Raw genomic sequence first — 14,045 nt, 5'->3', positions numbered from 1 at the left:
CGTACCCAGATTCAATTCACCATTTCCGCACTAGCCATCTAGTATTCTAGTGTTCCATATCCTTCATCTTTGGATTAACAAGATGAATTGTTGTAAATGTTATTATATTTTCTTCATTCTTGATTAAACTTTACTCCCTCCATTCCTATGAGTAGGAAGCACGCCGCATTACAAGATAAACTTTAATCGAAAGAAATGAGTAACAATATGTCGATTATATAGTACATAATTGATATTGTTAGATTCCTTTTGAAAATTCGCAAAAAAAATTGTTCCTAATATAGATGTATCTAGATATATTTTCGTTTTAGGTACATTCATACTAATAATAAGTAATATGAATCGTTCCCTAAAAAAACAAGTAATATATGAATTGGAGGGAGTACTACATTCGTAAACTTCAACATTTTTGCTGAAACTTAGAGGTGCAGAACAACCCTATGAAAGGTGATTGGCATTCAGGTTATCTCATTCACTTTATGATCAATACGATCTTGTTTGTTTCTCACATGCAATCCTGGTTGAGTTAAGTACACAGAAAACATAACAAAATTTCTATGGAAAGCGGCAAAAATTGGGTTTCTCGGCCGTGCCTGCATAAAGTGAATTGATTGCACTTGTGCGCGTTAACATGGAACTGATGCCCTGGTGGCTGATGCAGAAAGAGGCTCCCAAGAACGAACTGAAAGAGACAGCAGACACCTTTTGCTCCCGGACTTGCTGAACGAGGAGTAAAGGCTACACCTTTGTGCGGACACAAACTAGCAAAGTTATTTTATTTCTGGCAATACATCAGTTCAGATCGAAGTAGCGATTAAGCGACCGCCAAATTACATGATTTTACAGGGTTTCCTCAGCCTCTGCCATCTGATGCTACTCAGTGTAACACTATACATTGCAATGCGCATATCTTACATAATGACACATCGAGCTACTCCTTTCTGATCCACTCTTTGATCATCATTACCTGCAGAAAAATGGTAGTAGGTTTAGAATCGGTACTGATAAGCATGTCGCGAACATTGACAAATGATGGCCATCATTAATTTGTTAGGGAACTTCGGTCGGAAAACTTAAAGTGCAGGCCGATCTACACTTAGCCCTTTATTTCCAAACAGTTAGAATTCATATTTCAAAGTTTTAAAAAATCTAAAACAAAATTCTAAAGATAGCCAATGATGTATACTACAATGGTGTAAAATCTCAAAACAAATGCCTTCATATTCTAGGCTACACAAAAATGACAAATTCTGACAAATTTTATAGTGAATAGTGCACATTTTAAGACTATAAAGTTTGTAAGATTTTGTCAATTTCGTGTAGCCTAGAATACAAACAGTTTGTATTGATATTTTACACCATTGTAGCATACATCTTTGCCTCCTCCAGAATTTTGTTTCAGATTTATTTTAAACTTTAAAATACGAATTTTGAGTGTTTCAAAATAAAGAGCTACATGTGGCTCGGCCTCTGAAACGCCACACTCCGGACTTGTACTGATTGCAAGTAATAAAGTAGATCACTGCTGGGAATTCTATAGCTTGTGGCTTGTAGCAATTGCATGCAACAATAACTGCATTGGCTTCTGGAAACTACTTGCAGCTAGAATCACTTGCATGAGAGAATGGAGTTAAGAATTGCCAATTTACTCTCGGCAAGAAATTGCAAAAGTCAAGATCGGTTCCTTCAAGTAGATCTTGGGCACTGAATCAATTAAGAGGGCAGTTACCTTCATGAGGCTGGTGGAGCCTGCGGTTCTGAGGGGTTGACATCTCCTTTTTTAAGCTGATCAGGATGTCCTCCATTGTATGTTCCCTCTGCCAGTTTCCAAGCATGGGAAACCGGCTTGGATCAACCTAGCAAAGTAGTTCGCTGTGAGTACTAAAGCAAAACATCACATCAATAACTTCACCGCAAATTGGGGTTAGTTTATTTGCATAAGTACCACTCCAGTTTCTGGATTCACGCATGTCATATTGACCCTAGCCTGGAATCGGACAGTAGGTGGTTTATCTGGATAATCTGTATCACAAAAAAGCTTCAATTGGTAGATTCGTCCCTCATGAACAGTCTGCAAAACAAAAGGTAAATGCTGTAATCAGTTGATTTGAGCATATGGAAGCAGATGCAGTTAATATCTACTACAGGTATTTTACAACATACATGGGGTGGACCAATAATAGTTCCTGTCCAGGAACGCATATATATGTCATCAGCATCATCCATCCCATAGCTCACAGTTCCATCACCAATGCCCTTCTCACCTCGCTCAAGCTCTTCTAACAGTCTAAAATTTCTGGGAACTGCAGAAGTGCAGATAACAGTCAGTACAACCAAACATACAACAGATTATTATAAGCAGCTCATTCAAGAAGTGGTAAACATGAATCCAATCACACATCCTTCTAAACTCTAATTAATGGAAATAAAGGAAAAAAAATAACACGACTCCATGATGTACTAGAATATTGTTGCAGAGAAATCTAATTTCAAAACATCTCATTCTTTTTTGAATACTTATAAATACATTTATACTTTTTAAAACAGTTTCAGAGGTCATAAAATTGGACTGTAGTGGCTGATTTAAAACTTGTAGTATTGACATAAGCTATCCATTCAAATAGCAGAAAAAATGTGATGTTTAAGGGTAACAATGTTGTGTACCTAGGTCGCAGATAACATAAAACACAACTGAAACAAAAGGTGTAGCACCATAACTCACAGCATTAACCTAGCACTGTAAGAGGACTGCTTAACCTAACGCCCTAAATGTAATCAAGTGCAAGGAACAAAATATAGAGTAATAGGGGTACTAGAGAGGCACATCATCCCTTGTTTAAGTATTTGGCATATTTGCCTTAGGCAACATTATTTTCATAAAAGATAATTTGAGTTGCATAAATGCAATGCTTTGCATTTTAGACCAATGAAGAAGATCTTAGGACCAACTTGTAGTCTTATAAGCAGGTTGCAGATGGTCCATGTAGCTAAAATAAGTAGCATTGTGCCCACTGAAATGAAGACGAAGGACTGGGCAAAACTGGCTACCAGTTAGACATGAATGTTAGTTGTTAAGGATTCCAACATTGGCTTCACAGGGATGATTGTCCCAGCTGAAGCATCTAAAATAAACTAAATTATTGGGCTTTTAAATTGTAGAGCTCAAAAGGCAAAGGCTTTTAGTGGACAGGGCCCTTCAGCCTATCGAATAAAGTACCAAGGTGGGCTGCCGGTTAAGCACTGGCTTCAAGTTTTTATTTCTTCAATGGTGGGACATACTCTTAAATCTTAATGGATGGACATCTCTTCATGTGTTGTGTCTTTGCAAGACAAGCATGGTTAAGGTTTCATCCTGGCAAAATTAGGCTGTTGGTTCCATCCCACGTTGTCACATACTCACATGCTGGAGTTGGGAATGGTTTAAGAATTGAGGAGCAATGGTAGGCCGGCCATATTGCCAAGAAAGAGATGGACTTAAATCAGATCTTTTCTAGTTAATAACTCTCACTGATTGGATAATAATGGAGTGTACTGCATCTTTGTATATACAGATGGCTTTCTAAGTCCTTAAGCAGACATATCTCAACTAGAGACCTATCCTATCTCTAGGAAAATTAACTTACCTATCCTAATCTTCCTTATCCCTATTTAATTTAACATCCAAGTTGTGCTCTTTCATTCGGCTAGGGGAGGTCCTATGCCTTGATACAGCTGGACTGCTGGACATAAGTAGCATATCAAGTATAACAGGTTAGTGGGAATCAACATGAAAATAAGTGTCGATGCCAGGTAGGAAAGAAGTTGAGCTATGATCATATAGTTGGAACTTACTGAAGGAGCAAAATTGGATAAATTTATGAACAGCGCTTTCCTGCTAAGCAATGCACCGCCGCATTAAATAAGATTCCAAAGTTAGGCAGCCTGCCCTGAGCATGAAATATCTTCCTTAGATTTGTTGTTGGTGGTGGTTTGAGTTTTGTTTAGGTTTTTTGCTACAACCCAAGCTCTGTTTGGGTTTTTTAAAAGGAACACAAGAAAGTGATAAGAGAGAGTCATTGAAGGGACAAACTAGCAGGGAAAGCTTAACTGATTTCGCAATTGCGCATCAATGAGACCAAGCACCTTAGGTACATGGTTAGGAGTTTTAAGTGACGGATCATGTTTCTCAGTGTAGAGCAAGGAAAAATATATCATTCATCCAATATAACTCCTAGGAGTTATCTTCACAATGTATTTGCTTCGAAAACCGCAAAGCATTCTTTAGCCTCTGTGCAGAAGCACTAGCCTCGTTTTTTTTCGGCTGCTCGTGGCCAGGGTGGCATGCTGGTCACAAACAACTAATGCCAGTGGATTACAGTACAAGTTCATGCTCGTTCCCTAAATCCCATAGTTTAGCCGCACAGATAGATAAAAAAAATCATAATATTGTTATATCCAAACATGTCCTAGGAGGGGGTTGTGATTCTAAATACTGGGCAGCACTAGAGTATTGATGAGAGTTCTTGATAGAGATAATGTCATGTAACAATACTGGGTGCAAGTGCCCAGATCACAGAAATAGCTCGAATATCATGAAGTTGCCATAAAATTTCCGATCGAAGATTGCTACTCACAATGTGAACCTAATCCACATGCGAAAATTCCCAAGAAGAGCGAAACGGTGATGGGCCAACAAATCCAGCTGGTCCCCCTAAATTCATACTGGTGCATCCATCTAAAACTGTACCAATAATTGAGGACTTCACCAGTCTCTGGGTTAGGCACAACAGACCAAACCTCTCAACCACACTTGAAGTAGTACCAGCAAACGGTGAATCGGGGCCTCGCCAACAGCAAGCTGATAACCCTATCCGAAACTAACCCCAGCACAGCAACATTCCACATTTGCTACTGCCCCATCATGGTAACGGCACGATGCTAATCCTAACGAAACCGGCCTTCGCTCGAGAGTTTCTTGAATTGAATTATCCATACGGCACGACGGTTGCTGGTGTCCGAGGACAGAGTTCACGGAGCATCATTAAGAACTCGGAACGGATTGGGGATTCGGGATCAGCAGCAAATCGCCGAGCCTAATCCAGCAACCCCTCCGCTCCGCTCCCTCCCGAGCTACCTACACTTGAATCATCCCCAAAATCCCACCAAGAACTCGTACTCCACGGCTAGGAAGATCCCGCACACACCTAGCCGCCCGAATCCGCGTCAACGGAAAAAAAACAGGTTCTACAGGAAGCCGTTCGCAAGAACAGACGGCGGACAGGGCGAGAGACTCACCGACGACCGGGCCGGATCCCTCGGACCCCATGGAGAACCCCTCTTCCTCCTCCAGCTGCAGGTCCTCAGCTGCGCGCTTGCGCTGGACTCCTGAGCTGAGAGCAGAACGAATATTCGAAGCCCCGACGTGAGGTATTTCGGCTCAGAAAAGGAAGAGAGACGCAGGCAAATATAGCAGCTGGGGCCGAGGAGCAGCACGAAAGGGGGAGAGCCCGAGTTGTTCGAGGATAACTTGGATGCTGCCGGTTTCCTTGCCACCGCAGCATTCTGAGCACGTTTTGGGTAAACGGCCAAATTGTGCCATAGAATTATTGGAGATGAATTGGTCGACCCTTTTGGGAAAAGTTTGGCAAATGTATCGATCTGCGACAGGTGAGGTATAGTAGTACAGAAAGTGTGATGCCTTGCAATTGTGGCAGTGAGACAACCAGTAGCTATAAACAGTTGCCACTTATGTGGCAAAGTTTGATAATTTGCGCCTATGAAACAAACAATCTCTAAAGTTGCTTTTTGTAACGAGTTTTTTAATAGCTACTGTATAAAAGCGGGGCGCTCACAAACACCCACGTTCACACTCGCCTCTATGATTTTATGAACATCTACGAGAGACTAAAACAGTAAATCTTGAAATTGAGCAAGTCACCACAGTTGGAGTGTGTCGTCTCTCACTTAAAGAACATGGCTGAAAAGTTTGAAATAGATCTAGAAATCTACGAGCATCTACGTCAAGTCAACCTGGATAGACAGGTTCCACCACAATGAACCGTAACCGATCGAGAATGCTCGGTTTGCGTTTTGTGATGCTTTGTAATAATCATTGGTCTAACCATTGTACATGTCATGGTTATTCTTTTAATCATGGAATCCACGGAATATGTTTTCCAAACTGAGCCCGGGAGAAAATAAAATAAGAAAATTTGTAAGAACAGTCCTGTACAATCTTTGATACTGTAATTTGTGTCTAAAACATAAAATTACTTCTGCGGTCAAATCATTTTTTGCATGTCATGTTGTTTTGGTTAGTTATGTTTTATGGAATCTGCAGAATAGGAATTCAGATATAGATTATTTCCTTAAGAAAGCTAGGCGGATTGAGCCCGTTGTATCAATTTTCACCCGCTTTTCCCAATTCACAAGTCTTTATTTCTTGCTCGACAAATAATAGCAAGAGCAACTAGTGAATTCTTAAACAAAACATTTAGCAGACAAGGGTGCAGAGAAAACAATTGCATGTGTTCCATATGCATTAGACAATAATACATGTGTAGGTCATATCTTCTCCACTCATTTCATTTTCAAGGTTGGTGATCGGTCGTAACTGTGCAGATATGCTTGTTGCCATTCATCAATTCCTTGACGAAATCTTCAATCGGGTACGTAGTCCCTACAAAAGAATCCTACGGGACTATTTGTACAGGTGATGGGCCAAGAGAGAGAATCGATAATAAAGATCAAGGGCCAAATTATTCATGGACTACCTAACACGTTCATTATGACATTTTAGTCTGGCATAAATTATGTTCCTAGATACCATACTCTATGGAAGTTGCTGGTAAAAGAACAACAATACTACCTCCGTTTCGGTTTAACAGGCACACACACAGTTCAAGACAAACTTTGACCATTGATTTGGTCAATAAAATATAACTTTTATGTCTACAAAATATATATCGTTATATTCGTATGCAAAAAAAGCTTTCCAATGATATAATTTTTGTGACATATATTTCATATTTTATTGATTAAAATAATGGTCAAAGTAATTTTTTAAACTACGTGCGCGCCTAACGGAGGGAGTAGTAAAGCTCCAGTGAAACATTAACTTTGACTGGATATTGTGTCTCTGAACACTGGTAAATTTTGCATACTATGAAATTTCACAAATTTCCGTCACTTCTAAAAAAATGGTTAAGACCTCTTCAGGTTTCTGTTTCTAGTCCCACTAGAAAACCATGATGAAATATCGTTGTCATCGTCATCAGATTCGAGCATCTCCATGCTTCTGGGAACACAGAAAGAAGACCGACTGCTTTCTTCTGATACTTCTCTCAGAGTCCCTTGGTTTCCCCTGTACATTTCTTCCTTCCATTTCTCCCTCTCGAGAGGTTCTTGCGACATAGCAGTCCGGCCCCCAACAATGGGAAAACTGTCAAGGAATTTGTACTCCTTATTTATTGGGAGCATGCTGCTCTCGGTGTCATCATCCCCTTCCTCCTCTGAGCTCCAGAAATCTGAATCTTCGTCAGACAGTGGAGCCTTCTTCTGCAGTATTTGTCGCTTTCTCGGTTGAATGCCATCTTCAACAAATGAAATAGCGGGATGGTTATTCTGCTCCAGATCACGGCGGGGTTCATCAGTGTCTGGGTTGTTTAAGGATTTTGGTCTTTTCCAACCACATCTCAGGCAGAGTGCGTTCCTCTTGAAGTTCAGATAGTTACACCTGCAATCACTCGATATATTAATATGTTGATTCTGTGATAGCAAACTACAAAGTCAAATCACAATGAAAAAAGGTTAGCCACATTGTTAACACCATTTTCCCCATTTTCTGTCCAAATATTGACATTAGATATTAAAAGAATGCAATGAATATGCAGATACAATGGTATACAGCAGAAGTAGTCACTCACGAGACACACTCCCACTCTCCTGGACTGAGTAAACGGTTTGTTGGTTTGTCATGACACTGCAAGCATCGTGTATTCTTTGCGAAATTCAAGAAATTGCACCTGAAAATGCAAGATCAGTATAAGAGAGATTATCCCCAGTCCATCTTAAATATGAATCAGGGTTATTGGCAACCTCACCTTTTGCATATCCAATCACCCTTTTTGAGAGGTAGATGGTCTTGGTCCTCATGCATTAACCGGTATCTTTCTTGAAATTCACCATCGCACCGCAAACATTTGATGTTCTTTGCAAAGTTAAGGAAGTTGCATCTGAAAATGAACACATGTTATTCTTCTTTTGAAGAAAAATAAATGCCATTATGTGGATACGAGATACAAGGTAAAAAAAATCCGACATACTTGGGACAATTCCAATCGCCCTGCTTAGTGGGTACAACAGATTGACCCTTTGGCACACGCTGTGCAGCTTTTTCAGTTCCGGAACCAGGTCCCTTGGAATCAAGCTCGACAGCCTCATTCAGTAGTTTCTTAACAGATTCTTTAACCGTCTTGTTCAGGCATGCTTTGTTTCCCATATTACCAGTAATGATATCAAGACCATAACTCAGAAGGATGCGCATAACATCCACAGTTCTGCCCACTTCCTCTTTCCGAGCCCTTACATATGCCCTCTCACAACTTCCCCTTAAATTGCATTGGCTGCAAACCTGTCACTATGTCAGCATAAGGTGATGATACTGGAGATATGCTATATACTGCATAGATTTGTGTCACAAACTTAAAGCAACCAAATTGTCACATGATAGAGTGAAACAAGGCTATTTAATGAGGATACGAGGTTAGTTGATTTAGTCCTTCTCACAATGTATTTTTAGTCAAAGATTTTCAGGGTGCATTTATAGAAGGAAATTAAAATTGAGTGTTGCTGTATATTATTATTATTATCTAAAATCTGAAATATCATGAACTTCACTAAACCTAAGAGGTAAGATAGTTTGCACACACACAACTTTTACACATTTCCCTGTGTTTAGCAGGTCAAGTATCTGATTCACTTGGTTCAAAAAAGATAATAAAGAGAAATTTCATCTTGACATATTTTGATTTACTTACCTCTCCTTCATCAAGTCCTACATGAGCACGCAACCGCTTCCCAGAATTAACAACTTTCCTGTCAATGCTAGGGCACCCACTACGCAGAGCAACCTGAATATCCCATCTTGATAGATACCTGCAGCATAGCAGGTTCATCTTTAAATGCACGGCACAAGGATATTGTAATGCGCTGCATCAATTTAGGGCCCTTGTAGTTGAGTGTGGCTGAGTGGCCAGGCCAACAATAAGGCTGCTCGTTTCAGGAAAAAAACAAATGTCCTGAAACTGCCTATTGGCCGACACATCCTTCTACAGTTATAGAACATCTTGAGCACCCTGTCTATTTTTGCTCAGAATATATTTTTTCAATCTCTTCGAATTGATTGATGATACTTTGCTCAACTTTATACAGTAATCAAAGTAGTTGCACTGGTTACCAACCCAAAAAATTACCTATTAGGTAGCTATGCTCTGATGCTATCAATCAAGATTTAAGAGTGCATCAGTGATTTGGCATAGTTTAGGGGCATGCATACAGTACTAGATTTGTTAGGCAAACTGCTGCTAGAAAAGTCAATACTTCCCCCTCCACGACGCTACAGCAACCACCCTGCCTGCACTGCAGTTCCAAATGCAAAAGGCAGCGAAAACTGCTGGCACATTTCAGCAAACATCTTGCGTGCAGCTAAACAACAGCCCTGAGAGACAGTGTCAAGTGCCAACGGCCTCGAGGCAAACCTTCCCAGCACAAGAAGCCACACAGGACAAGGGCGATTCCTCCAAGCTCAGCCACCTCACCTGATGAGCTCCGGGCGCTCGCGGCCGAAGCGGAGGCAGGCGGTGCGGATAAGGTTCGAGTCCTTGGACGGCGCGCCGCCGGCGAAGGCGGAGGGGTCCAGGTGGCCCTTTTGGAGGAGGAGCTCCATCAGAGCCACCCACTCCGGCCACGGGTGCTCGATGTCCACGGCCACCGGTTTGTCCCCCGTGCGAGCGCCGCCACTTCCTGGCTGTTCAGCTACTTGCCATTGCCCCCGGGGTGGTGGTGGTGGTGGCTGTGTTTGTGGGCAGGAGAGGTCTAGTTCATCGATCTCGGAGCGGAGGAAAGCGAGCCTCGGGTCCGGTGGGGGAGGCGGGCGGAGGCTGGAGAACCGCCGGAGTGCAGTGGCAGCGGCCGCGGCGGTGAAGCGGCGGTGCATGTCTTGCAAGACCCGGTTTCAGTTTTGCCCAACCGAACACAGTAGCAGCCTTTTGAAGCGGCCAGGCCCAATCTGGTACAGTTTGTCCGGCCCAACTAGAGCAGATACTGCTATTGGGATTTCAACTTGTACATGTTACATGCATGAACTTCTTTCTTCATTTATACAAGAATTGATATGAAATTATTATGTGAATCTCTTTTACGACCTTGTTGACGATTTTGACCGCTGGTTTGTGTTCATTATATGAAAATTTACTCAAACCATTTTTAACAAGTTATCACACGTTACAAGGCATCACATTTTTTCTTGACTGAAGAAAGCAGTACTGATAACAGAAGCATTCGATACTGAAGCACAAGTGTACATAACAGACGTTTTACAGGCAATGAACGCAAGCAGCAGACACACACCTTGCTACATCTAACAGTTCACATAGTTAAGCTCAGAAGCTCATCCACTACATTTAACAGTGCATAGGCAGAATCATTGCTTCGATCTTCAGGGAAGGTCACCCTCACTGTCTGAGAACATCTGAGATGAAGGTTTTGGTAGCTCCACATTCTTCAGGAAGAGGAGTGGTGCCTTATTTTTCTCCTAAGATGGCTCGTTGTCAACCATCTAAACACAACAGAGCAAAAGATCCAGAGCAACCACCAATCATCACTAGAATCACTGAAGAAGTGAGCATGTGGGAAGCAGTCGCAGTCCTCAGAATGATCCACGGCACTTCAGCTGGTCCATGAGAAGGTGAGCGACCGACGCATATCCTTGCTCACGCGCTGTTACAATGCCGAATGAAGTGAAAAAAGATGTCAGATCAACCGCGAGTAGTATCAGCAAAAACAGCATACTGTAGTTGTATCTTGGAACCGGAATTACCTTGGAATATGGCAATCCCAGTTGGTGCTATCTTCCTCTTCTTCAAGCACAATGAACTGTAACATTTTTCATGATAAACTGAGCATGTCAAGCGAGAATTACATAAAGTCATACATACAAACACTATTTCAAGTTTTTCCTGCAAGCGAGCATTACAAATTTTCTCCACTATTTCGATTTGTGAGAGCTAGAAACAAAGATGAAACTTGCAAGTTCACTCACCTGTTGCATATCCAGAACTTCTTGGTGCCCTTCTCCTCAACACAGTGAGGGCACATCCAGTTCTTGTTCTTCCGAACCTCATCCATCTCTGCCACCATGTCCCAAATTCAGTAGTCTTACATATACTATCCACTTAGAACAATGGCATATGTTGAGACGATTGAGCTTACCTTCGCCGTACCTAACTTTAAGGCAAGCACGGCAGAGTATCCCGTTGGTGGAATGGCAGGAGGAGCACTCTGTCTTCCCTGTCAAAGAACAAAGATTGGTCAAATCAAGGTGATTTTGATACTATATTGGACTAGCTGCTTAGAAGTGACAAAATGATGATAGAGCTTATTGTACCTATGCATGGCTGGTCAAAGTCTCCTTCCCCGCAGCGCTTGCATCCCTCCTCGCCGCAAAGTTTCTTCTGCCTGTGACCACACGACAACAGCTATACTTACTGAACTAACCAAGAAGCCTCGCTAAGCAAAAACATTGGAAATTTGGAACTGTATATCGTTGCTCAAGAACACAATTTGTAGCAGTAGGGAGTGATACGTGATATGAATCTACCTGCAGAAATGGCAGCAGATCCCGAGAACAGGATCGTACACAGCACCCCTCCCCTTGCTGTCGCAGCGCCTCTCCTGCAGCACCCGCAGCCTCTCCTTGTCAATATACACCACCGCCTTCTCCTCGTCGTCGTCATCTTCATCGGTCTCCTCTTCTACGGGAACCATTCATCACCTCGTTCAGTGACAGCCCGGACCATGGGAAAGCAGGGCGTGCGGTGCGGAGACAAGAGAAGGGGGCCAACCTCTGTAAGGCAGGTGCTCCAACCCCCCGTTCAGCCGGGGGGAGCAGCGGCGGCCAGACTCAGATCTGGCCGGCGTCGCCACGGCTGTCAGGCGGCCCGAGCGGCGGAGCGGGGTGAGGACCCGCGGCGGCTTGGGGGTCTTCCTCGGGGTGACGCTTCCGGCGCGACGGACGGTGGAGGGGGCGATGGCGCTGAGCTCCCCGGCGCAGCGGAGCAGGCCGAGCATCTCCATCCGGGCCTGCACGGGACGCGAATCCCCGGATTCGGAGAATCGGTGGGGGTCAGGGCCGGGCGGAATGGGGAATCTGGAGGGAAATTTCAAGATTTGGGAGATCGATCGATGCGTGCGCGTACCTTGTTCTCGGAGATGCGGGCCTCGCGGATGCTCTCGTAGTCCGACTTGTCGCCCAACCTCCCCATGGCGGCGGCGGCGGCGGCGGCGCAAGCGGATCTCGGAGATTGGCTGCGGGCCGGCGGCGCTGCTCGGAGTGGTTGGTTTGGAGCAAGCAAGGGGGCGCTGCCAAGGGCTTCGTTTGAAATTTGAGTGCGAGGGGGAACAGCAATATTTTGTGTCAGCGTGTCTGGTGCTCAGTAGGGTAGCGGAAGGTAATTTTACGACACTACCCTCACGCGCGCACGGCCGCACGCTCGCTTGCTGCAAGTTCGTGAATCAATCTTTTTGGGTAATATAGGAAATTATAGTGGGGTCATAAGAAAATGGAAAAATGTTGTGCTGCAGATCGATCGAGCGGCACCCAACTTCTCATCAATAGCTAGTGCAATGGCGAGAAGATAGTACAGTAGTTGAACCGGAATGATGCAATGCACCACTCGTATGAAATGGCGATAAATCCATTACGTGTGCAAGAGAGATGATGATGAGTTCGAATCATACACTTGTATTTGATAGCAACAATCTTGTTTACAATGATATGCCAAACAATCAACGATGACACTAAACTTGTCTATTCATTTATGATGTTTTCCACCATCTTCAAGAAAGAACTTCACCAGCTCATCCCACCCGTTGTGTGCCATCGAGGTTTTGTGGCATTGTGAAGTCACCTTGACTCCTCACAAGTCACAACAAAGGTTGTTAGAGCAAATATTATCATTTGTAGCAATAGGAGGGCTAGTGGTAGATTTTAGCACATTAGCTTGAATTTGATTATGAGACTGATCGGTGAGTTTTGTGAGACCAATCCTCAAGGCTTTGTGTTTATTTTCGAGTTTCTCATGATCCTCCACTATCTTATTGGCATAGTCACGATCGTGGCCTCCATTTGAGTAATGGTATCCTCTCACTTCTCGAGAAGAGCATGTCATTCATTTAGTTGGCCTCAGAACCTTTCTGCCGCCATACGTGTCTTGTTTTGGTAGGCGCCCTTTTTGGCCGTTCGGATGTCGTCTCATGGGAGATTCTCCAGCGTTCGATGGCTCAGGCCAATCAGATCCCGATTTATTGTCGGTGGTCAAGATGTATAAGTTGGATCCATGACCTAAGTCAGCAAATCCATGACAGGAACATGCAAGAACAGGGGCAAGCACTCGTGATTTGGTTTTGATGTAGTCATTGCTGCTAGGAGCCTGCTCCATTGTCGGTGGTCTCAGTCAAGGACTAGGTGGGGTTGCCAGATTAACCTGGTGTGGTTTTCAACTACTTTTTTGTTTCTTTACGAGTGTGGTGATGGGCTTGTTTGGATTACCAGCCTTCCCATGGCAGCGGCAGCGGCGGCGGCGCAAGAGAGTTTTGGGGATTGGATGCGGGCCGGCGGCGCTGTTCGGAGTACTAGTTGGTTTGGAGCAAAGGGCGCTCGCGAGGGCTGCGTTTGAAATTTGAGTGCGAGGGGCAACAACAATACTGTGTGTCAGCGAAGCGTGTCTGCTGGTAGGGTAGGGTGCGGGGGTAATTTTACCAGTCTACCCTCGCGCACACTCGCTTGC

General features: G+C 43.5%; 2 protein-coding genes across 2 annotated transcripts; both read right to left on the bottom strand.

Moving 5' to 3' along the window:
* Nucleotides 1-762: 762 nt before the first annotated feature.
* Nucleotides 763-10,195, bottom strand: LOC124697224. The gene is made up of 12 exons (XM_047229847.1): nt 9,798-10,195; nt 9,018-9,135; nt 8,304-8,611; nt 8,082-8,213; nt 7,905-8,003; nt 7,190-7,714; nt 5,507-5,541; nt 5,275-5,415; nt 2,164-2,303; nt 1,946-2,071; nt 1,730-1,856; nt 763-967 (listed from the first exon to the last, which is right to left on the bottom strand). Exons 1-12 carry the CDS (start codon nt 10,193-10,195, stop codon nt 912-914), a joined length of 2,205 nt encoding a protein of 734 aa, XP_047085803.1. The 3' UTR covers nt 763-911.
* Nucleotides 10,196-10,845: 650 nt separating this feature from the next.
* On the bottom strand, nt 10,846-12,521 carry LOC124700308 (cell division cycle-associated protein 7-like). The gene is made up of 8 exons (XM_047232458.1): nt 12,456-12,521; nt 12,102-12,339; nt 11,858-12,008; nt 11,645-11,715; nt 11,470-11,547; nt 11,300-11,387; nt 11,078-11,133; nt 10,846-10,977 (listed from the first exon to the last, which is right to left on the bottom strand). The coding sequence occupies exons 1-8, from the start codon at nt 12,519-12,521 to the stop codon at nt 10,907-10,909; spliced, it is 819 nt and encodes a 272-aa protein (XP_047088414.1). The 3' UTR covers nt 10,846-10,906.
* Between the last annotated feature and the right edge of the window lie 1,524 nt (nt 12,522-14,045).

The sequence above is a fragment of the Lolium rigidum genome, chromosome 3, assembly GCF_022539505.1.
Source record: "Lolium rigidum isolate FL_2022 chromosome 3, APGP_CSIRO_Lrig_0.1, whole genome shotgun sequence".
Classification (NCBI taxonomy): domain Eukaryota; kingdom Viridiplantae; phylum Streptophyta; class Magnoliopsida; order Poales; family Poaceae; genus Lolium; species Lolium rigidum.
This window is presented reverse-complemented; position numbering and strand designations above follow the sequence as displayed.